This window comes from Dermochelys coriacea, chromosome 18, assembly GCF_009764565.3.
Source record: "Dermochelys coriacea isolate rDerCor1 chromosome 18, rDerCor1.pri.v4, whole genome shotgun sequence".
Lineage (NCBI taxonomy): Eukaryota > Metazoa > Chordata > Testudines > Dermochelyidae > Dermochelys > Dermochelys coriacea.
The window spans coordinates 18,827,337-18,849,735 of NC_050085.1; the positions used below are offsets into that span (position 1 = coordinate 18,827,337).

Below are 22,399 nucleotides of genomic sequence, written 5' to 3' on the forward strand. Positions count from 1 at the left end.
TATTGTTAATAACGACTGTTTATCGTGTTATTTCCTGTGGCCTAGTGGTGAGAGGATGCCAGGGTTCTAGCCTGGCTTGTGATGCACATGTCCCCTTGCTGTGTGACCTGGGTAAACCACAGAGATCTGCTCTCAGTGTAGGAGGAGGTGACAATATTGTAATAGGCTTCCCCTCCCCATTAGTTGGCTGTGGTTGGCTTTGGTTTGAGGGAGAGCCTGGAGGAATGGGGTTAAAACAAGGGCTCATTGGGAGGGGGGTGAGGCTGCTTGACCAGTTCTAGGGGTACCATAGTTGGGGCTCTGACTGCCTGAAAGTTGGTTGGATGTTTAGACAATGTGGTCCCGCCTTATTCCTTTGGCTATCCCTGATTGTACCAGGATTAACCATCCCTGCCTCACAGCCAGAGGGGAAGTGTGGCTAATGTCTATGACGCAGTGTAAGATCCTCAGATGAGAGAAAGGAGCGAAGAATTACTGTACTGCTATTCAGCACTGCCCTTCTGAGCAGCAATTTGTCTCACTGTCGCTCTAGTGATCTTCGCAGAGGGAGAAATATCCCTTTGACTCAGAAGTTATTTGGTGGTTAATGCCAGGAAGCATAGTTTACAGGAAGGAATTTCCTGAGCTTTATCTAACTTCCCCCCCAGCAGGCACGCACGCAAATTTCCAGCAGGCGCAGATGGGTTAAACTTCTAACCAAGCCCTGAATGATCTGCAGGGTAAAGTGCAAGCACCCACTGAGTATTAATAACCGTGCTCAGGATTTAACCACTCTGTGTGTTGCTATTTCTGTAGCCCAGGCATTGCATAGACCCCTTCATGCAGCCTTACAATGCCTTTGCATCATCTCACCCTTGCTCTGGACAGGTTCACTTCTGGCCCCTCTCATTACACACACCTTTCCATACAACTGCTTTGCAAAACTTTCTACTTCTTAACTCTTGCACACCCTCATTTCAGTCCCCTGTAGATTTTGCACAAATCCTTCTACAACTACCTTCTGCATGATTTAGGCACGACACCCTTATTTCCTTTTTCCAGAGGTGCTGCGCAGAGCCCCGTAGCCAGCTCCGTCTGAATCATTGCCAATCTCCTGCATCCCTCTGAGGACAGGACAAGAAGCAATGGGCTTAAATTGCAACAAGGGCGGTTTCGGTTGGGCATTAGGAAAAACTTGCTAACTGTCAGAGTGATAAAAAAGAAAAGGAGGACTTGTGGCACCTTAGAGACTAACCAATTTATTTGAGCATAAGCTTTCGTGAGCTACAGCTCACTTCATCGGATGCATTCGGTGGAAAATACAGTGGGGAGATTTATATACACACATACAGAGAACATGAAACAATGGGTTTTCTCATACATACTGACAGGTTTCAGAGTAGCAGCCGTGTTAGTCTGTATTCGCAAAAAGAAAAGCAGTACTTGTGGCACCTTAGAGACTAACAAATTTATTAGAGCATAAGCTTTCGTGAGCTACAGCTCACTTCATCGGATGAGAGCTTATGCTCTAATAAATTTGTTAGTCTCTAAGGTGCCACAAGTACTCCTTTTCTTTTTGCTCATCCATACTGTAAGGAGAGTGATCACGTAAGATGAGCTACAGAGTGGTGAAGCACTGGAATAAATTGCCCAGGGAGGTGGTGGAATCTCCATCATTGAGGATTTTTAAAAGCAGGTTGGAGAAACACCTGTCAGGGATGATCTAGATAATACTCAGTCCTGCCTTCAGTGCAGGGGACCGGACTAGGTGACCCCTCGAGGTGCCTTCCAGGTCTATGGTTCTGTGAACCCCCCTGTTTCCCCCATAGGACATGGCACAGCTCAGCCTCTGTGCAACCTCTGCAATTATTTCTCCATTCGCCCCTTAGTCCAGTCACCCCAGCCATGCATTGCACAACGCCCCTGGGCCTTTCCCCTCTGCAAACGCTCCCTGCCCTGCTAATCTTTGCACCCCTCTCCCTGGGGCAGACCCGCTCTAGCCCCGCCCGTGCCGCCCGCGGGAGGAGCCTCGCCGGCCCGCCGGCGCTGATTGGCTGCTAGCTCCGGCATCGCGATGAGAAGGGCGTGGCCCCCTGCGGGCCGGGTCACGCGTGTGCCTGGCCCAGCAGCTGATCGCGGCCGGCCGGGCGGGCGCTATAAGGGGGCGGGCGGCGGGGGCGTTACGGGCGCAGCTGGCCATGGCCGCGGTGGATCTCGCCAAAGTGGGAGCCGACAGGCTGAAGCATGCAGTGAGCGGGCAGGTGAGCGGGGCCGGGGGGCTGCCCCCCGGCCCTGGGGAGCACGACTGAGGGGGCGAGGGGTCCCTGGGAAGCGGGCTGGGGGCTGGACCCTGAGCTAGCGCTGCCCGGGGGGGGTGAGGGGTCGCTAGGTTTGCCCTAGGTCAGGGTCAGTCCAGCCGGTCTCCTTCCCGCCGTCTCTCGTCCTCACTGCCGCGTCTAAAACGTGTTTAAAACCCCTTTGACTTAAGGGGGCCGGGCGAGAGAGACAGACACCCAGTGACAATGTTTCATAATCGGTTATGAAAATGCTGCTTGTTTCTTGATCACCCCAGACACGCCTTAAATCTCTCTGCTACAATGTTGTTGTGTTTCAGAGTAGCAGCCGTGTTAGTCTGTATTCGCAAAAAGAACAGGAGGACTTGTGGCACCTTAGAGACTAACACATTTATTAGAGCATAAACTTTTGTGAGCTACAGCTCACTTCATCGGATGCATTGTGGATACATGTTGTTGTGGTTGGTGGAATTTTTTGTTCATCTGTTTGCACAGACCACAACCATCTTAATTCTCAGCCCCGCTGTACTTTGCTTTGGTCTGCTGTAAAACTAGACTGATGAGTAGCAAATGCAGCAGGGAGTTATCTCCCTTTAGCAGGGCCATGACCTTGATCATGTGTCCCTCAAACCTCAGCAGGTTCTGTTAAATGCCCTCTTTGATGGAGGTGGGTGGCTGGTTCTTGTTTTGTTTTTCAGACTCCTGATAATATCTCCTTCTCCCTCAAGTGGAAGGGACACAAATCAGTGTATTAATAAAACTTCCTGTTTAAAAAAGAAAAAGCTTGCCTTATCCTAGTAGTGATCATCTCTCTTCCATCTCTCCCCCCCTCCCCCCCGCTTTTAATCTTTTAGAGATAAACCTTGTCAGTTTATCTGCTACTGGCCAGATTTTCAAAAGAGCCCAGTTCTCATTTAGCCACACAAGATAGGCCCACTGAGAACTCCTGTTAATTTGGCCCCAGTGCTGGGGCCTGTGTATGCTTGACCATCGGGCCTCTCCTGTATAGGCCTTGTCATGGTTTTCTATGCATAGTCAGTTTCTGCAGTGAGGGTCTTTCACACCATGTTTCTCTGCTCCACTTCTCTCTAAAACCAGACAATGTGGCTATAAACCACAAAGTGGGGATAGAGCTAATGATCCCTCTAATACTGTACCTGGAAACTCCTCCTAACTCTCCAAACAAATGGCATGGAGAGCTTGCCAATGGACGATGGCCCTTGAATTTGATGAGGTTGCTATAACCTGTAAGTTCTGCAACCAGTGTTAGGATGCTTTCCTGGTGCTGGCCCTATGAATACTGGTAATGCCTCTCCGTAGGTGGTGGAGCTGCAGGCCCTGTGGAGGGACCAGCCATGTGTGGTGCTCTTCCTGCGGCGGTTTGGCTGCCAGGTTTGCCGCTGGATTGCCAAGGAGACCAGCAAAGTGAAAGACCTGCTGGACAGTCACAACGTCCACCTGATCGGTGTTGGGCCGGAGAGCATAGGCCTGCAGGAGTTCATCGATGGGAACTACTTCAAAGGAGGTAGGACTAGGGGCTGGGAACTTCCCCAGGCGAGATGGGAGAGCTCAGAAACTCTTGGGGAGGGAAATGCTGTTCCCAGCTCATAAAGCAAGGTACAGGAGCCTTTATTCATCCTTGTGCTCATGCAAAACCTGGGGTGCGGAGACTCCGAGTTCAAGGCCAAAAGGGATGACCATATCACCTAGCCTGCTCTCCTGTGTGTGACACCCAGCACCCGCACAGTAAATCCGGCAACTGACATTAGACCAAGTCTAATAGCCCCTGGGAGACTCGGCTATTATGTGCCACAGGCAGAGAATAGGAGGGACTGAGCCTCGTTAAGGCCTGCAATGGTGGGGAAGTGATTAAGTGAGAGATGCAGTGTTGGGCCCAGGATATTGGAGAGACCAGGCGGGTGAGGTAATACCTTTTATTAGACCAACTTCTGTGGGTGAGAGAGACAAGAGCTCAAGCTCCCCAGAGCTCTTCTTCAGATCTGGGGAAGGTACTCTGTGTCACAGCTAAAGACTGGGTGAAACAAATAATTTACCATAATCTGTAGCTCTCTGCAAACTTGTCTAGACCATGCCTCCTTATCCTGGGGCTGCCCTAACTGTGCTGTGGCCCTTGTCAGCTGGAGAACAGCCAGAGTGCAGGCCTGCCCTGAGCACAACCTCTTCTGCCCAGATGTGCTGCCCTCCGCTGATTCTAGTGGGAAATGGGGGGGTGAGGGCTTTTAGTCATGGTGGGTTGTGTGGCAAGATGGCTATAGAGCAACCATGAACTGGCGCAAAAGCTTAAATGGGACTCCCAACAAGCTGAAGGCGGAGCTGGGACTAGCCCCATGGAGTTCTGACAAGGTAATACCCCCACCCCCCTTCCATGCTAGAATTGTTCTTGTATTTCATTCCTGTACATGTTGGGCAGTTGTGAAGTGAAGGAAGTGAACAAGGGGTAGTTAGTACTTCATGGCTCCAAAAAGTTGCATTCAGCGGACTTGGTGTAAGCAGCTGCTTGGAAGGTTCAATTCCAACCAGGTAGAGGAGACCTGTGTATTGCTGGCAGTCTCAGCAGAGAGGCCAAGGACATGGTAGCCACAGAGTCTGCCCTGCCTCTAGGCATATCCTCAGCCCGACTGGAAGGGCCACATGGGGAAGCCTGCTGTATGTGCTCTGTGGATAACGTCGGCTTCTTGCACTGCCCAGCAAATGCCTTTCTCCAGCCTCTAAAATTGGGACCGACAGTCCAGACTTCAGAGCTGAGCATCTTTGCTAGCTTGCTAACTTGTACTAGGCCCAGCTGGGTGCAGTACTGGGGCCAGGATCTGGGGGTTGGGAAGGTGGCTTAAAGTCACCTTCTTGTCTCTGGCTACATGTTACCCATTGCTTCCCACCCATTGATTACCTGTATCTGCAGATCTAGCTCACTCTTGACTAGCTCTTCAGAACCTGATTTCCTGCCTGAGCTCCACACACTTCTGAGTGCTGCTCTTACCCCTGCCCTGTCCATGCCCCCAAATGTGCCTGCCTTCATGCCAAGCCATTGAACCAGTCTCCTGAGTAACATTCATGCCGCACCCTTCTTCAGTATAAAACTCTGCCATGGATCCTCATGCAATGCTGCTGATGGCCTGTAGATACTATAGGGGTGTGTGCCTGGCAGCACATGCATTGGTGAAGTGTCTGGAGTGCTTGCAGGAAGCTCTCTTCTGTGGATTATAGGCATGTGGGGGGCGGGAGGGCAGGCAACAACTAGGTTTGAGGCAATATCTTGCTGGATGATAGCTATTTTGTGAGCTTGCTCTAGAGATGAGTCATGTTTTGACTATGAGCTGCTTTGCTGGCTGGCTGCTACTGAAATTTTTTTTTTTGGGCAGACTGGCATAAAACTAATACTGCTGAGACGGCACATCTACCCTGGCTGTGTTAACCTCCCCTTTTTTCCCTCCCCAGAACTCTATCTTGATGAGACTAAGCAGTGCTACAATGACCTGGGTTTCAAAAGGTGAGTTGCCCCTATTGACTTCTTGTCCCTCATCTAAGAGAACCTCAGCCCTTAATCAAAGCACTTTGAAGGGATGCAGCTAAGATGGCTGGGGCCCATTGTAGCAGAAAGCAGCACCCCCTCCTCAGAGTGAAAAGACTGCTTTGCTCCAGTGTAGTTCTAATGGTCTCTGACTCCCATGGGAAAGGGCTGCAACATGGAGAACTGCAAGGCTCCCTCAGTACAAACCCACCTGGGGTTCCAGCTCTTGCCTGTTGCTTTGTTATCCTGGTGACCATTAATGTTTAAGTGATGCTACTTGGTTCGAGACCTAGGCAAGCATACAAAGCTTGGTTCAAAACTAAAAGCCTGGGCATACCAGCGAGATCCCGAAACCAGTGGCTTCTGGCTAGCTAGTGCCAGTGTGCTGGAACTCGCTAACCACAGGGATCAGTGATGGTGCTTAGGATGTTCATTACAATGAGTCAAATTAAATTTTTTCCTCCCCTGGCTGCAGCACCCTCACCCGGGGTGGCGGGGCTTGGGCTGTGGCCCCCTCTGCCTCCGTGCCCTCCCCTGCCCTCCATGGGGTCATGTAGTAGTTTTGTTGCCTGAAGGGGGTTGCAGTACAATGAAGTTTGAGAACCCCTGGCTAATGTGAAAGCATTAAATAGCAAGCTGCATGTAATAAATGCTGATCTCTCTGAGCTTAATTATTGGGATCAAATCCTCGGCTGGTGTAAACTGGTACAGCTCCATTGACTAAGCTGAATTAGAGTAGCAGAGGATATGGCCCCTCAACCTTTCAGATGGCCAACATATCCTTTCTTCCCCACCCACCCCAGGTACAATGCCTTGAGTATAGTTCCTGCTGCTTTGGGGAAACCAGTTCGAGAAGTTGTCACGAAGGTGAGATCCTAGATAGTAGGAAATGCACCCTCTAAAGCAGTGGTTCTCAACCGAGGTATGTGTACTTCAGGGGGTACTCGGAGGTCTTCCAGGGGTACATCAACTCCTCTAAATTGGTCTAGTTTTACAACAGGCTACATAAAAAGCACTAGCAAAGTCAGTACAAACTATTTCATACAGTCAATGACTTGTTTATACTGCTCTATAGACTATACACTGAAATGCAAGTACAATATTTATATTCCAACTGATATATTTTATAACTATATGGTGAGAGTACACCATTTGTCGGCAATAGTGTGGCTATGACACTCTTGTATTTGTCTGATTTTTGTAAGCAAGTAGTTTTTAAGTGGGGAGGTGAAGCTTGGGGGTACACCAGACAAATCAGACTCCTGAAAGGGGTACAGTAGTCTGGAAAGGTTGAGAACTACTGCTCTAAAGGCCAGGCCTGACCAGACTTGTGCACTTGCATGACTTTAATGGGTGCATCTGGGATCCTTTTGTTCCACTGGCTTGAGTGGGTTTTGAGAGGCCCTGAGCATCCTCAAGAGAAGGCCTTTGTATCACACTTGCAATGGACTTGGGCTTTATTTTTCCCTCAGGCAAATGCAGACGGCATCCAAGGCAACTTCAGTGGTGACCTCTTGCAGTGTGGAGGAACAATAATAGTTAGTCAAGGTAAATAAATGCAAATCCATCTGTCAAAACTACCAGGTAACTGGCTGTAGCTGGTGAAGGACACACTTCTAGATGACCTGCTTGGAGCAATTTGGCTGGTCGAAGAGCCTATGCCTGGAGAAGGCTTTAGAAGCCAACACGTTGAAATCCTGCCTCAAGAAGGCAAGACAACTGGGTTGAGGGTAGGGAGGATTTGCAGCTAACTAGTGGAGTGGGGTTGTGGGGAAACCTGACAAAGGGAAAACTGCTAGGCAAGCATCTGAGATCTGTTTGCTGTATCAGTTGGTCACAAATAGATGCCATCCTTGTGAACGCTCTATTTAATGGGGTCTTCCATGGTATTTGTTTAATTCACTTTCTCAGACCCTGGAAAAAGTGTGGATTTTATAGTTACTACTGCCTACAAACTAAGATCCACCTTTGAACAGACAGTGCTTAGCAGGTCCGTGACCTGCATAGTGGGTCAGGCATCTGACTTCAGTTGTACTTGCAAGTATGCAGTTAACGAGTATACAAGGGCTTTTCCTGGGAGGGAAATCTCTTCTGGCTGAAACTTGGTACTCCACAGATAGTGGAGGTAATGCAGAGCCCTGGCCCATCTCTGCAATGGGAGCTGTCCATGCTGTGGTATCTTAGCTGAACATACTCAAGCCTGTTTTGAGATCTGACCCACAACATGTTGTCATTTTTTCTCTAATGCTGCATTCTCCAGTTTTTAGAAGTTGGGTCCAGCTCATGCCAGCAGGTGGCAGTATGGTAGAGCATTGTCTAAACAATTTTAAAAAACAACACAACTCACTAGCTAAAATGCCACCTCTTCTACAGTAAACAGAGAAACTTTGGCTAACATAATGTTTAGATGCTGGAATGTAAAGCAGTAGGAAATTGGAGTGCACCTGTCCCAGCTGGATGTGTAGAATGTCTGTCTGAGTACAGTACATGCTGCTTCCCCTTTAATAAAACAGCCTTCTACGAAGTCGGAGTTCTCGCTTGAGTCTCAAGTCAGATGAGCGTCAGACAGCTCTCCATTCTGCATGGGACATATTCTGAATGACTTCTCAAAGGGGAGCTGGCAAACACTTGTGATGAACACAGCCTGTATTTATTGTTTGCCAACCCGGTAGTGATGCTAGGTTTTTGTAATTGTTGGAAACCTCGGTGTTCCTACAGGCTTTAGGAAAAGCCTTATGCTACCCTAGAACTGCTGCATCTGGAATTCACATGAGAGCGTGGGTCAGTGCAGTTAGCTGGCAGACAAAGGGCTTGTACACACTAGCACTCTACGTCGATATAACTTAAGTTGTTCCAAGGTGCTCCCCCAAGTGATGTAAGTTACACCGACCTAAGCGCTGGTGTAGACAGTGCTATGTTAGCAGGAGAGCATCTACCACTGGCATAACTACTGTCGCGCAGGGAGGTGGAGTGAGTAATTTGAGGGGAGAGCTCTCTCCCATCGGCATAGAGCAGCTGCTGCTGTAGCAATTATAGTGTAGACCCAGCCCTGAGACTGCAAAGGCTTGAATGGGGCATGGAGGGCAATCTGATCTCTCACCCCTAAAATGTTTTCCAGTCTGTGGTTCACTCTCTCATTGGGGTGCATGTGAGCTGTTCCAGTTTTGATGTGAACGGGGCTGGCTGTCAATCAGTGATCCCTTATTAAAGGCTACATACATTCGCTGTCTTGCTGACCAATGCTTGTCATTTGTAACTACCTTAAATACATCCTGTCCTTTTTCAGGTGGAGAGAAATTGCTCCTGCACTTTATACAGGATTCACCTGGTGACTATGTTCCCTTGGAAACAATTGTCAAAAGCCTTGGGATCTCAGCAAGTGTTAAAGAGGGCATGAAACCTCAGGTAAGAGCTGTTTCCTCTAATGATGGAAACTGAGCTAACATTTTAAAAATGAAGGAACCTGCTGGAGCCAGCTCACTCTTGCCTAGTTCTAGTTAAAATAGAGCACTGTACCAACAACAAACCAAGCTTGTCTTGAGCTTTCAAAAAGGGGACTCAATCCTTATGAACCTTTTCCCTCTTAGAGCTGGGTGGGGCTAGAACCTGGGACTCCTGGCTCCAAGTACCACCTTCCTCCTAGAACTCCCCTGCTGCAGTCCTGAGCCGAATGTCTCCTCCCACTCCCTTAGATCTGCTAGAGGCTCCAGCCATCCTCTTGCTGGTACCTGGGTTTTTCAGAACCCAAAACAGTGGTACCTTCACAGTTTCACTCCAGGCAGTATTGGGAATAAATCCATGGGCACACAGCAATTTCTGTCTGACAAAATGATTAATACAAGTAAGCGTGCTCTTATTTAAAACTACAATTAATTCGATATTACGCACACACAGACATAAGCAATAAGTTATAGGACATTCTGGATACAGTGACCCACAGTGAGAGATGGTTTTGAGTAATCACCAGCCTGACTTCCAGAGGCCTTTCTGCCCAGTTTATGGGGAGTTTAGATGTCAGCTCCTCTTCCAAAGAAAAGCTTTCCTCACACTGCTCCAAGTTATCTTTATAGGTAACTTTATTAAAACACAAAACCTATAGTGACGTTTAGTGGGTCAGCAGTCTAAGCCCAATTTTCACACACAGCAAAGAGAAAACAATGGTAACTATGCCAGCTTTCCCTATGCTGGTTGTGTGTGAAGAAAACCTAGCAGGGATGTGGCAAGGACAGGGAGATTCCCATCAGCTTGCTAATAAAGAGGATTAGCAAATCACTGGGCAGTTCTTAAGGCTAATGGGCTTTGGGAACTGAGCACAGTAATACATTTTGCCTCTTCCTAAACTGTCCTCAGGATTTCTGTAGCATTAGCTCAAATAACCCTTACAGCTGAGATTTGTAGGTGCCATTAACTCTCGCTGAACGTCCAAGACTTCCAAAGAAATCGGGCTCTCCCTCATGTGGGTAGAACAGTTAGTGACACTGTGGGTAGGAGAGGAAGGGACCAGTCCACTTTAGTGCCTTCCCCCTGAGATTCTCCAGTATACATGACCGACCACTTAGTTATCCAATGCCCTCCAAAAGATTAGTCTCGTTAAGGTTAATGGCAGCAGCCTCAGTGATGCCTACAGTGATTCCAATTTCCAGAGGAAGGTGCTTTTAGACTGGCAGAGCCAGCAGTAGGCCTAAAAAGGGAGCTGACATGACTAGGGATTTCAAAGGAAGGGTAGATGACTGGCTGGGCTTAAATAATTGGCTATGCTGGCACAGATTCAAACTTTCAGATGGCAAGATGCCTCTAAGTGGGAGGCTTAATAAATGTGTGAAAAATCAAGCCGTAACATCCATGTGCTGTGGTGACTTGGAACAAACCCCTCCCTGGCGTGTGTTAATTATCACTCATAACAGCAATTCTGGCACCTGCCTCTTCTCCTCCAGCATGCTGCCAAACAGCTGATGGTGGCAGGCGGGAGGCACTTTGGGTGTGGGGGGGAATCAAGCTGATGGGGGGGGGGGGAGAGCGCTGGGGGGTGTTTAGCACCCACTCGACACCTATACCTAGAGCCCTGTGGCCCTTTTAAATCTCCTGGGCAGTTGCCCCCTTTGCCCCCCCTCTCTCCCCCCTCCCCCCATTGGCAGGCCTGCTGTTACTGAACACTTCCCCTTGTTTTCTCAGGATATGTGCACTCTAGTGTCTCAGGCAAGAAACTAGGCTGCTATTGCAGCTCAACTGTGCCTCTAATAGAGACACAGCCTGTAAAACATGAGTTTTGACCAGGGAAGTTATGAACCCTTATTTCCTTCCTTCCACTAGTTATTGTGAACTTGTAACACTGGGGTTTTCTTGCAAATGAGGTAAAATGTGTAAACTGCTACTTTGTTTTCCTGGAGCGAATAGTCTTGGCCTATTTCTCCAAGATCAGTCCTATTGAGCAGAATAAATCCTAGACCGATAGCATTGCTGCAGTTGTCACAGACACTTACCTCTTGCTCTGTTCATACAGCACACTAGATGTGCTGGGCTTGGCAGACAAGTCCCTGTCTCCATGGCTTTTTGCAACCATAAACTGAGAGAATTTCTGCAGGAAGTGGACAAACAGGAAGCCAAAGGCAGCCATCATTGCTGCATATGGAAGTGCACAACTTGAGGGTCTTTGTGCTTTGAGGGAGAAGGAAAGCTACCCAAGCAGAGAGCCCAGGAAGGGTGGATTCTGGTTTGCTTGACCTGGTGGAGGAAGTATGGTTTTTGAGGTGTGGGAAGTTGGGTTCAGAAGTGGGCTCCAGGCACAGGTGCCTTTACGGAGGCCACGGAATGAAGCAGGGGTCTAACTTAGCTTGTTTAAAGAAGCTAGAAGAAAAGGGGGACAAGGGTAGAGAAGTAAAAGGAGCCAAATACTCTTTTGTGTAGGACTTCCTAGGTGTCTTCCCTGCCCCACCTCCCCTTGGGCTTGAGGGAGCAACTTTGCTAACCCAATGACTGTCTCTCTACAGTGTGATGAAGAGGCCTGTACCAGATGATGGAGAGAAGCGGGGAATTTCTTTAAGCAAGAAAGAAGCTAGTGTGGTGACCTTCATAGCTGCTGTAATCTCACCTCACTGTATCTCTCTATTTATACTTTTGTATAAGGGCCAAATCACTGAAGTCTGAATAAATGCCCTAAAGTTGAGTGCTGTGTCAGACTATCTTGGACAAGCATAAAAAAGCTTTCCCTATTGCCCAACCTTGTAACCAATAGCAGCTAGTATGGTGGCTTTCCCATTGGATCACTTTGAGGTGACCAGTAGCTGTGACCAAGAGTATCCTCTGAGGATTTTGAAACAATCTCTTGCTTCGTGGCCAGTGCTAATAGTTTTGTAGACTTCCTGCACTAGCTTTCTTCCCTGGTTAGAAGTCCTCTTTCGACCCATGTTACACTAAGAGGTAACACTTCTTTAGCAAGTGTTAGTGGTGGCTTAACTTTATCCATCTGTGTTAACACTTCACCCTTCTTGAAGACTTTAAAACAAAGCCTCACAGACGACTGTAGGCAGAGTGCCTGAAGACACTTCTAAAGCTGAGCTAGTGTCAGCTTTGTCAGATGGCAGCTTGAATCAGCTTTTTAGCTGAAGTTGGCTGTTGGAATACATACCCTGGGGTGCAACAGCAGGTGCAGATCATCCTGCTGCATGCACCCAGAACATACTATGCTCTTCCATGTAATAAAAAAGCTAAGATTACGTTCTCTTCCATCCAAGGCTGTGCACACAAGGATCCGGTGTCTGATAGACTCTTTACTGTAGCTTAGGTTGAAGCTACAGTAAAGTGGACTCAAGATTTATTCCCCCCCCTTGTGGTGCAGAGCAATAGACTTTTTAGGTAAATATTAAACAGGCACCACATCTCATTCAAAAGATTCTTTGAGGAAAGCCCAGCAGCCCTATCTACCTTCCATCTCCCTACTTATCCCCCACAATCCTCCTAATGATGAAACTTTAACAGTAGCCCTGAATAATCCTTATGTTCCCAGGAAAAACTCCAGACCATGAGCCTTTATGGTCATCAAATCCAGGCTCTGAAGAGCAAAGAATGCCAGATCCCAGAGAAAGCATTGATGCTTCCCTCCTCCTAAAGCCAGCATGCATTAGCTGAAGTGTTTGGAGCAAGGGCAGCTATTGGGTCAACTAGTTGCATTTAAAGAGCCATGTTCTAACCGCAGACATGCCCAAGAGGAGGAGTCTCATGCTGCTGATGGGATCACAGCAAAACATATACAATATCTTGCCTGTGAAAACCTGGGGTGATGCTTTGTTTCTACTGTGCTATAGCAATGCATAGCACTCTGCAAAGACAAGGTCCCTACCATGAAGCAGTTACAACTTCTGAACTAGGACCAATTGCAAACCTTGCCTAGTCATAGATTCCAAGGTCAGAAGGGACCATTGTAATTTTGTAGTCTTGACCTCCTCAATAATACAAGCCATAGGCTTCCCCCAAATAATTGCTAGAGCAGAGCTTTTTAGTAACATACACTCTTGTCAGAATATGAATATCTCAAATCTTACACTGCATCATCAATGCAATTCTGGTTAATTTATCAGCAGAGTGGAAAAGCACTCTACTTTGAAGATGGTAGAAGCCTAAGTCTTGAAGCAGTGAAGTGTGTGGTGTTTTTTTTTTTTAAACTGCGAATGAAAATATTTTGCAAGCTGTCATAATGCAGAGCTGAGACGACTTCTGTGGTTTGGTGCTATACCTTTGTATAGGTTAGCTTTCTAATGGGGGGGGGAGGGGGAAGAGGAGAAATGGTCTGAATACTTTGGTCTAGAATGTCATAAAATGGGAGAATAAGAGATCCGGTTAACTTTTAGACTGTAGCTGCAGTAGCATGTTGTATGGTTCCAATTGTATATCGAGTCACAAAGTGCTGATTAGAAATGGAATCTAATTTAATATACACTAGACATGAGAACTGCATGTTAACTGAGGAGTTAACAAATGTTATCTTGGTGCTTAATTTTAACAAGTGAAAGGGCTATCCTTCCTGTTTTCTTCCAACTAAACCACCTTTATGGTGGTAAAACAAATGATTAATCTTAATTGAACATCCAACTGCCAAGAAAAAATGAGATCCAGGTTCCTAACATTAAAGGTAAGTGAAACTTGCCAAATAAACACTTTTTGTGTGTGTGTGCGCGCGCGTGTACTGGTAAGTGCATGCTTCACCACACTCAGTATTTTATCATCTAAACTAATTGAACAAGCCCTACCTCAGTGTGGAAGTGACCAAGTGCCTTCAGCTCCTAGTGAACAGGAAGTAGATATGTTGTGTTAAACTTCAGTAAAACTCAGAGATCCCCAAATGCTCTCTCCCTGAAAACTACCCAGGAAGGGTTCTACACCTGCAGCTGTCATTTCAGTAAGTAGAATATTTAGGTCAGTGAGGAAGGTTTTGTTTTATACATCCTAGAGTAGGCTATGGGGGAGGTAAATTTTTCTTCTCTCTCTTCTCCCCCCCCCCCCCAAAAAAAAAAAAGCTAGCAAAGCTTGTTTCTAGACTCATGTGTTTGGTTTTATGCCTCTAGACTCAGGGGCCATATTTTCAAAGGTCTCTGGCCTTTAAAGGCTAGATCCTCAAATATATTTAGGCTCCTAACTTGAATCAATTTTTCACTGGAAGTTAGGCACTTAAATGCCTTTGAAAATCTGGCTTATATCCTACCAGCCTCATTAATGGCTTGAATCTGACTGTAATTTTCATTTCAGTGTATTTACAAAGCCCATTTAGTTCTAAACACTCCAGCTAGCATTATACAGCATTGGGTCCTAAATTCCCATTTTCTCCAGCTGATGTATGTATAAATACCAAAACCAGGAGTTTTATGTAGCATTCTTATGTATGCATATGCTATCTCTGCCTGAGCAAGCATCTCTAATGTATATGGTCATGCTTGTTTGAGATCCAACATGTAATACAGCTAAGTATGAAAATAGCCCATGCTCAATGAATAGCAGCATATTAAGGGCTTAATCCTATTCTTGTTACCTCCTGCAATACCTGTGTGCATAGACACAATCCTAGATGGTGCTGAGCACCGTCACCTTATCTTGAGGATCAGGCACTAACTAATGGCACAAGGTGTTTACAGACATAAGTGAAGGCAACTGCCTTTGTTACTGGAAAGGGTTTCTCTCTCCTATACACAACTCCAATGGACTTTGTGGTCCATAGGAAAGATTAGACCCTGAGAAAGCGCAAGGTCTCTGAGTTGGGTGTGGGGTGGGAGGAAGGGCAGATAGGTTAGTCATTACATAAATTCTTCTAATCTAGAAATTAAAAATGAATTAGGAGTTCTCTGCTGTCATCATTAATTTGTAGATGAACTTCATTTTGTCAGGAGAAGATAATGTAGTACATGTACATGAAAATATTATCCAGACTTCATTTGGTAAGACTATACATACCATGAGAGGTATTATAAAGATGCTACTGTTAATTAGTTCTGATTTAATGAAATTAATTCCAGCATGCATCAGTTTCTTTTGTTTTTAACTCAATGACTTCACATTTAAAGATTGTTCTAAGATGTTTTTTAAAGGGATGGGATTAATTTATTTGGCTAATGACGCTTGCTAGATGGACACTCAAACACAAAATAGATCTCTTACCAAAACACTACTGACAGTGGATGTAAGTCACATTCCATAAAAAAAAATTTTCTTTATGCATTAAATATACTAAGTGAATTAATAACTTGGTTTGACATCTGTTAAGATACGCATTACCAAATCTTAAATTATGAAGAATAAGTAGTGGTACATATACCAAAAATAAACATTTTCAGTGAAGAATGCTTAAGTCCCATATAAAAGATTGACCATTTCAGTACTAGTTACTTTGAAATTTTAGCATTTGTGGAAGAAAGTAATCCAGACCTGTTTCTAGAGATAAATGCCTGAACGATTTGCTGCAGTACAAGTTTTATTTATATAAAAATTAACAAGACTTGTGCATTTTTAAAGTGTAATGACATCCAATCTTTAAAAGCAGACTATAGCAAAATAAAAAGGCCCAGGTTTAAAAATAGATAATTGTTTCCCTGTGTAAATGTTTTGCTGTTTACATTAAGCAACAAGCTTTTGCCATTTAAATATTTACCCTTAATGGAATAAGCATCCTCTTAAATATATTTCTGAAGGAAAGAGACCCGTGTAATTCTGAACTTGGCAATGCTAGAGAATCTCCTCTTTTAAAAGTTCTCTACATCTCATTGTGTTGAGATCACATTAAACTTCCCCAATAGAGCAAAACAAGAAGTGCAAAAACAGTGGTTCAGCTTTGCTTTAACTTAGTAGCTAGTAGGTATTTTAACATACAGCTTACCTTGTAAAATATCAAGACAAATTACAATCTCTCACAATAAAGCAGTCAGAGGAGCGAGCAGACAGTGTTACGTGGACAGCATATAAGTTTAACTATCTCTATCCTTGGGTTTGGGAGAAGTGCACTAGAAACTGAATCAGAATATTGAAAAATAATTAACTCAGTGAAAAGTCAGACAGGCTTACTGAATAAAGAAAGGATTAGTTAGTTGTAAGACATACTAAAGTGAATATTCCTTGCTGAAAAATAGATCTGCTTTTATTTTTTAAAGAGCTAGTCTTTGTAACCCTGATGTGGTATCTTAACAGTCGGAATGTCACCTGAAACAGTCATTTTTCTCCTGAAGCATACTGTCACTTTCAATCCAGCCCGGTCAGACAACATTGCGAGATGCCTGCATACATTCCAGCTGAATCATAAAAGCCTGACAGCTGTAGCTTCTTTAATTCTGACTACAGTAACTGCACCCTTAACCTTAGCTGTCACTGCACAGGAAAACATCGGGCACGTCACTGGCTAGAACTGTTCAGCAGGTAGCCACCTGAGTTCAGTTTTTAGACCGTGCAGTCGAAGCATTATCATCTTCAGCATCATTGTTCGTTTTGGCTACCACACTCTGCATTTCTCTACAGGATGCATGGCTGTGCCCTTCTTACAGTGGAACGCTTCAGAGAAAGCTTCAAAGTTTTGCAAGGATCCCATCACCCTAGACAACACAAGGGAGAAAAAGAAGGGTTTATTTGTACTTAAGCAGCATGCAGAAGACATAGTGCAGGAAAGAACACAAGCATGTCCTTGAGAGAATCAGGGCTGTTGGTCTCAATCACAACTTCATTGTGCTGGGCACATACACTAAGAGATGGTCTCTACCCCAGATGGCTTATACTGTCTAAGGCTATGATTCTGCAGTCAGCTTCATGCTGGCAGACTTTTGATCCTGCAACGGAGTCAGTGGGTCTCCAGGTAGGTGGATTATTGCAGATCTAGGTATAAGACAAGATGCAATATCCTCAGTGGCACAACTAGTGCTGAGGTCATTGGGAGCCCAGCCACTGAAACAAACTCCATGAAGTAGAAGGATGGCCCTCAGATGCCTGTAAAGAGCAGCCAGCCAATGTCAAGCACTGCCATGGGGTGCAGTCTGGACACAGGTCTTGCTCCAGCAATGAGGATGACATGGGTAGACACTTGTGCCTGCATGGATCCACAATGTAGTCAAAGTGGCTCACAGCAATACTGGGGCTCTATTTCTTAAGTTACTTTTCTTTACCTCCTTTGCTTACAGGATTCTTCCTCAAATGTATACACCTACACTGCCCCCCTTTCCCTTGATCAGTTATACAGACAAGAGTGAGTTTTTGTTTTAAACCCAGCTTGAAGACAATTCAGTGAAATGATACAATAGAATTATTAGTTCAGGTGGGGAGTCAGACTTTAAAAACAATGTCTGGGGACTCATCGAAGAAGCAATAGCATGAGTTTTGCAGGCTGGTTCTGGGTGGGATGCGGATAAGAAGCGTACTACTTGTCAGTGCGGCCAAGTTCCCTGGACTCAATAAGGCAGCATGTTTCTTTTCAGGTGCGTGTAAGGTGGTGGAATTCTGGCAGAAATTTGCCTGGAGGGGGTTAATCCAGTTTGATTGTGTTGACTCATTAGCAAGCAGTTGCTAGCTCCATAAAACAGCGGAAGCATGCTCTCTCCTGATACATTGCAGTGATGGGATGAAATAGGTTATACAGTATTAGCCCAAGTCCTTACGACTCACCTGTATTTCAAAGGGCTGTGAACATCTGTCTTTATAGACTGGCTGGCGTATTCAGGTCTGTAGGAACCACACCATACCTACACAAGGAAGAGGATTAAAAACTCGTGGCTCAATAGAGGGTTAATTTAGCAGGCCAAGATGTGGAGGTGAATACAGCTCCATTTATTTCGATGGAGTTGCAACTGCTGAAATCCTGCCCTCATTGAAGTTAATAGGAGTTTTGCCATTGACTTCAATGAAGCTAGGATTTCACCCTTGATGTCAAGCCCTTGAGAGGCCCCAGAGATGTTAACACCATGGATTGTCTTCTAGAAACCACTTGTTATTGGGAGTCAGTTGTCTCCAAAGACCCATCTTCCCCCAAGCGTCAATCATGCTCTTTTAGTGAAGGTGTTGAAAACAGTTTTGCCCTACCTATGCTAATAGTTAAACCATCTTCAGCATTGGGTCAGAGGACCCTTTGCTGACAAACCCTGTCCATAGGAGGGTGTTTCCTAAGGTTGGTGAAGATCAAGAGCATTTGGACACATTCTTTGTCCATAAACTTCAACAAGTTATAATCCAGTTTATATTTTCATGCAACTCTCAGCAAAAGCCAGTGTGTTCCTACCTGGGCAAAGTTCAGAAAGAAAAGTTGTTTGTGAGTCAGATCAAGTCCTGGTAACTGTGGCTCCTTCCCTTCACGTTCCAACCATTTTAAATAGGCCTATAAATGATCACAAGTTCATTTAGCAAGAGGCCTCCCCATTCAGACATGATGGCTACTCTGAATGTCACTATTCAGATAGGATCAATCCTGCCTAAAAATGCATGGTCCTGCTACCTTTTACCTTGAACACTTTAGCAATTATTTTTATTTGAAAGCAGTGATTTGTATCTATTCTCATAAACTGCTTGGTGGGATAGCTGCCCAGAGTGCACCACTCCGAATACCACTGCAAGTGCCGCAAGTGTGAACACGCTATTGCGCAGGCAGGTGAGAGTGTGAACACACAATAGTGGTTTCCCTTCAGCACTCTCTGAGTAGCGCGGTAACTCTTCCAGTGTAGACATACCCTAAAATAGCCCTTCCATCCTAAAGAGCTCTGTAAACTTTAGATTTATATATAAACACATCGAGATCACTTTGCATATCAGCAGCCACCTCTGGGCTGAAACAGTTTCTGTCATGTTGCTGCACACTAACTGTTGATGAAACAAGAAAAACCTGATGGTTACCAGTTCTGTTCATCCCCTCGGGGGCACCTGGCATGGGCCACTGTGGGAAGACAGGACACTGGGCTCGATGGACCTTGGGTCTGACCCAGTATGGCCGTTCTTATGTTCTTAAAAAATAACTGCAAATGGAACTGCAAGTGGGATTTTAGATCAACCATATGTAATTACTTAGCTTTGAATTTGGGCAGCCCACCTGGGTTAACATCTCTAATCTTAAAAAGACTTATCTTTAATTATCATGAACTCTGTTGTGAGTCTCCAGAAAGGTGGCACAGTATGGTGCAGCACTTTGCTGGACCAGGGATTCACTACGCGTTCCACAGCAAACAGGCATGGCAACGTAGGACACATGCTACTGTTCTGAGAAGCCCTGACAAAAATTCATCTGATAATGTAGATGTAGCTCAAAGCAACCAGCTTAGCCTGCATGTGCTTGATTGTGGTTTGAAATACAAGCATAGCAGCAGATTGCCCGGGACTTTTCCGTATGACCATGGAAGGAAAAAGAAAGCAGATAGTTAAATTTCCTCCTCACTTTTGTGTCTCTCTCTTCAGGTAACTGCTCATAAAATAGCAGATAATAACCCTGAACAAAGTTAAATCCATTACCTGTTACTGTTGCATGCTAATTGGCCAATTTTCTTTTTTTAGGTCCATTGACATAATGAAGACAATTTAATGGGTCTCATGCCAGTTAAATCTGAACATTTTATTACCATATCCTCTCACTCACATAGATATTCCCAAACAAAAGGCTTTAAAGGTAGTGTGAACGGTGGAAATACAAGTTTAATAGCAAAAAATCTCAGAAGATTGAACTGTAGGGGCCATTAACTATCACGCCACTCTGTTTCCCATATTTCCAATGTGTTCTACAGCAAAGTTAATGTTTAATTTTAAAGGCTTCCCGGATATTCCGAATATTTATCTTTTTGAAAAATCAAGGAATTCAGAGGAATTCACGAACATCCTTAACTCTGACCCCATATCTCCGCCCACCATCGCTTTAATAGGGATACAGATAGATCATAGTTACCACAACTTTAGAACTGTCTCATGTCAGTAACTACATTCCACAGACCCACACTTTCTCTACGTGGAAGGAGCATTCAGACTGATGAATACAGTACTCATATCTGCAGCCATTGTGTGTAGAAGCAGGACGGGCCCAGGTGCAGCAGGTCTCTCTTGTATCTGGACTGGCACATCTCCTGGCTGTTGCAGGACAGCGAGTGAGACATACAGTGGGATATCTAGTATGTATAAAGAAGGTGGACAGGCTAGGCTGAATTGCCCCACTCTCAGCGGGATGGGAATCCCTGGAATGTCAAATGTACCTTCTCTTGCTCTGAAAAGAACGTTCAGGATTGAGATCACTTCTCTTGGGAAGGGGCAGACTGCTGTTGATATATATAATATACAGAGTGCCATTTTCATTCTGCTCTAGAGCAGCATGCAAAATAAATAGCAACAAGATGGAGGAAATTTCCGTGTGTCACTGTCTTAAAGGTTATAAAACTTGCAAGGGAAATAACAGAGGCAGCTCAGGGGCTGGATTCTACTGTGAATTTGGGTGCAGAGATTGTTCACAGTTATGATGCATATTTCTCTTGATAGTGATGCAATATTTCTATCAATGCTTTGATGTCTCACCTATCACACCTGACATGTTGCTTTAGTTTCAGGAGGAAAAGTGCAAGAAAAGTAAACTGGGGAGGGGAAGGGGGGAAAAGATTGCTGTGCTTTAAAAATCATCATCATCATCATCATCAAATTACGTTGCTAAGAAACGAAAGCTCTGTTGCCATGTGACAGATACCATTTGACAAGCTGATTGAAGTTGAAGCAAGAATCTCAGTCCGATGGGCTTTGGCAAGAGGCAGGTTCTTTCAACCTTTTCTCTGCCTATTTATTACCATACTTCTTGTTCACCTGAGCTGTTTGCATAGCACCTCTCCGTGGGGCCCTGGTCTGTGGTTCGGGCCTAGGCACTACAGATAATGATAAGGAGGATGGCTGCGGTCACTCTTGATCTTGTGATTGGATCCACATAGGCATTAGGGTGTGCTTGCATAGATCCTATTCAGGGCCTTGGTCATTTGAATAGTGTTATGCAATGGCATTCACTGAATTCCCTATGGCACTGGGCACTTTGCCTAGATGGGGTATTAAACTTCACCTCTCAGTCCCAGGAGTGATGCCTGTAACTTCCACCACACCCTCCTGAAAATAAACACATTTGGCTCTGACCAATTTCTGGCTTTCATGCAAGAACCAACTTGCAGTACCTTGTAGGCCTGTCGGACTCCTCCATTGTCTGCAATATTCTCCCCCAGTGTGCTTATTCCACTGACCTGTAACACAGCAATTGTTTGTTTACTGTGTGTAACGTCCGCCACTCCAAAAGCATTTCACAAGTTGAAATAGAAACACTATGCTCCCCGCTGATATACGGCCACCTCTGGGGTGGAAGCAACACCACACCCTGATGGAGGAGAAAGACTGAAAGGGAATAATACCTAATGTCATGGAAGCAGCAGGGTAGAGTGTACAGGATCTACTAGAATTGAAGCTGGCTAAGAAAATAACAGCAAACGGGCTGCTGGGGGGGGTATATTCTCCATCAACCAGGGTGGTTCTTGATGGGACAACCCCTTTTGTGTATAAGGGGTGGTGGGCATGTTAATTTGTGCCTTAAGAGCTTGATAGGGTCTTGCAGCAGAAGCAGCTATGAACCCAATTCATTAGGGTCCTGTTGCCTCCTTTACACCCCATTACCCTGCTAGACTAGCCACGTACCCCAGGTTAGGAAGCACTATCTCCATAATATTTCCAGGGCACCCCTCACCCTAGCCTGTGCTTACAGAGCACAGCAATCCTCCACTTATGATCTCCAGCCCTGAAGTGGGTTCTCCCCTGCCACATATTAGTATAAATGGAGCTTAGGCATCTGCTTTTAAAGGCATGCACCAGGCCTGGGCTCAGAGGGGCAGGGCGGGGCAGGAGAAATGTGCTGATTCAGCAGAACAGCAGCTTTTTTTCTTTTGTTCTGTTTTTAATTTTCTGCCTTTTCATGAGTGGGGGGGGGTTAACAGTTGCCATATTTAAAGGGGAAACTTCCTTTTAAAGCAAAACTGGGTATTTGACTTTGGTTTGTTTGCCTGCTCTGCAAAGCATTGTGGGGCACGGAGGGTTATAAGAAGCTCAGCCCAAAGGCAGCTGAGTCAGTGTAAGATGGGGGTGTGGTTAGGGAAGG

The 22,399-nt window shown here is 45.5% G+C and overlaps 2 protein-coding genes across 10 annotated transcripts in view; one reads left to right on the forward strand and one right to left on the reverse strand.

The window, feature by feature from the left end:
- The first annotated feature begins 2,043 nt into the window (after positions 1 to 2,043).
- Positions 2,044 to 11,961, forward strand: PRXL2B (peroxiredoxin like 2B). The gene is made up of 7 exons (XM_038376757.2): positions 2,044 to 2,240; positions 3,594 to 3,798; positions 5,730 to 5,781; positions 6,606 to 6,669; positions 7,275 to 7,350; positions 9,089 to 9,207; positions 11,790 to 11,961. Exons 1-7 carry the CDS (start codon positions 2,178 to 2,180, stop codon positions 11,814 to 11,816), a joined length of 606 nt encoding a protein of 201 aa, XP_038232685.1. The 5' UTR covers positions 2,044 to 2,177; the 3' UTR covers positions 11,817 to 11,961.
- A 2,018-nt stretch (positions 11,962 to 13,979) lies between these two features.
- The window catches only part of MMEL1 (membrane metalloendopeptidase like 1), a 68,528-nt gene continuing 60,108 nt past the window's right edge, over positions 13,980 to 22,399 (reverse strand). For 8 of the 9 annotated variants that reach the window (XM_043499892.1, XM_038376753.2, XM_043499889.1 and 5 more), the window contains 4 exons: positions 21,432 to 21,497; positions 18,536 to 18,631; positions 17,926 to 18,002; positions 15,745 to 16,865 (listed from right to left, as the gene is read on the reverse strand). In XM_043499892.1, the coding sequence (XP_043355827.1) occupies positions 16,766 to 16,865; positions 17,926 to 18,002; positions 18,536 to 18,631; positions 21,432 to 21,497 (339 nt within the window). In that variant the 3' untranslated portion in view covers positions 15,745 to 16,765. Of the gene's footprint in view, positions 16,866 to 17,925; positions 18,003 to 18,535; positions 18,632 to 21,431; positions 21,498 to 22,399 lie in introns of all 9 variants that reach the window. The other variant, XM_038376755.2, reaches the window with a different exon arrangement.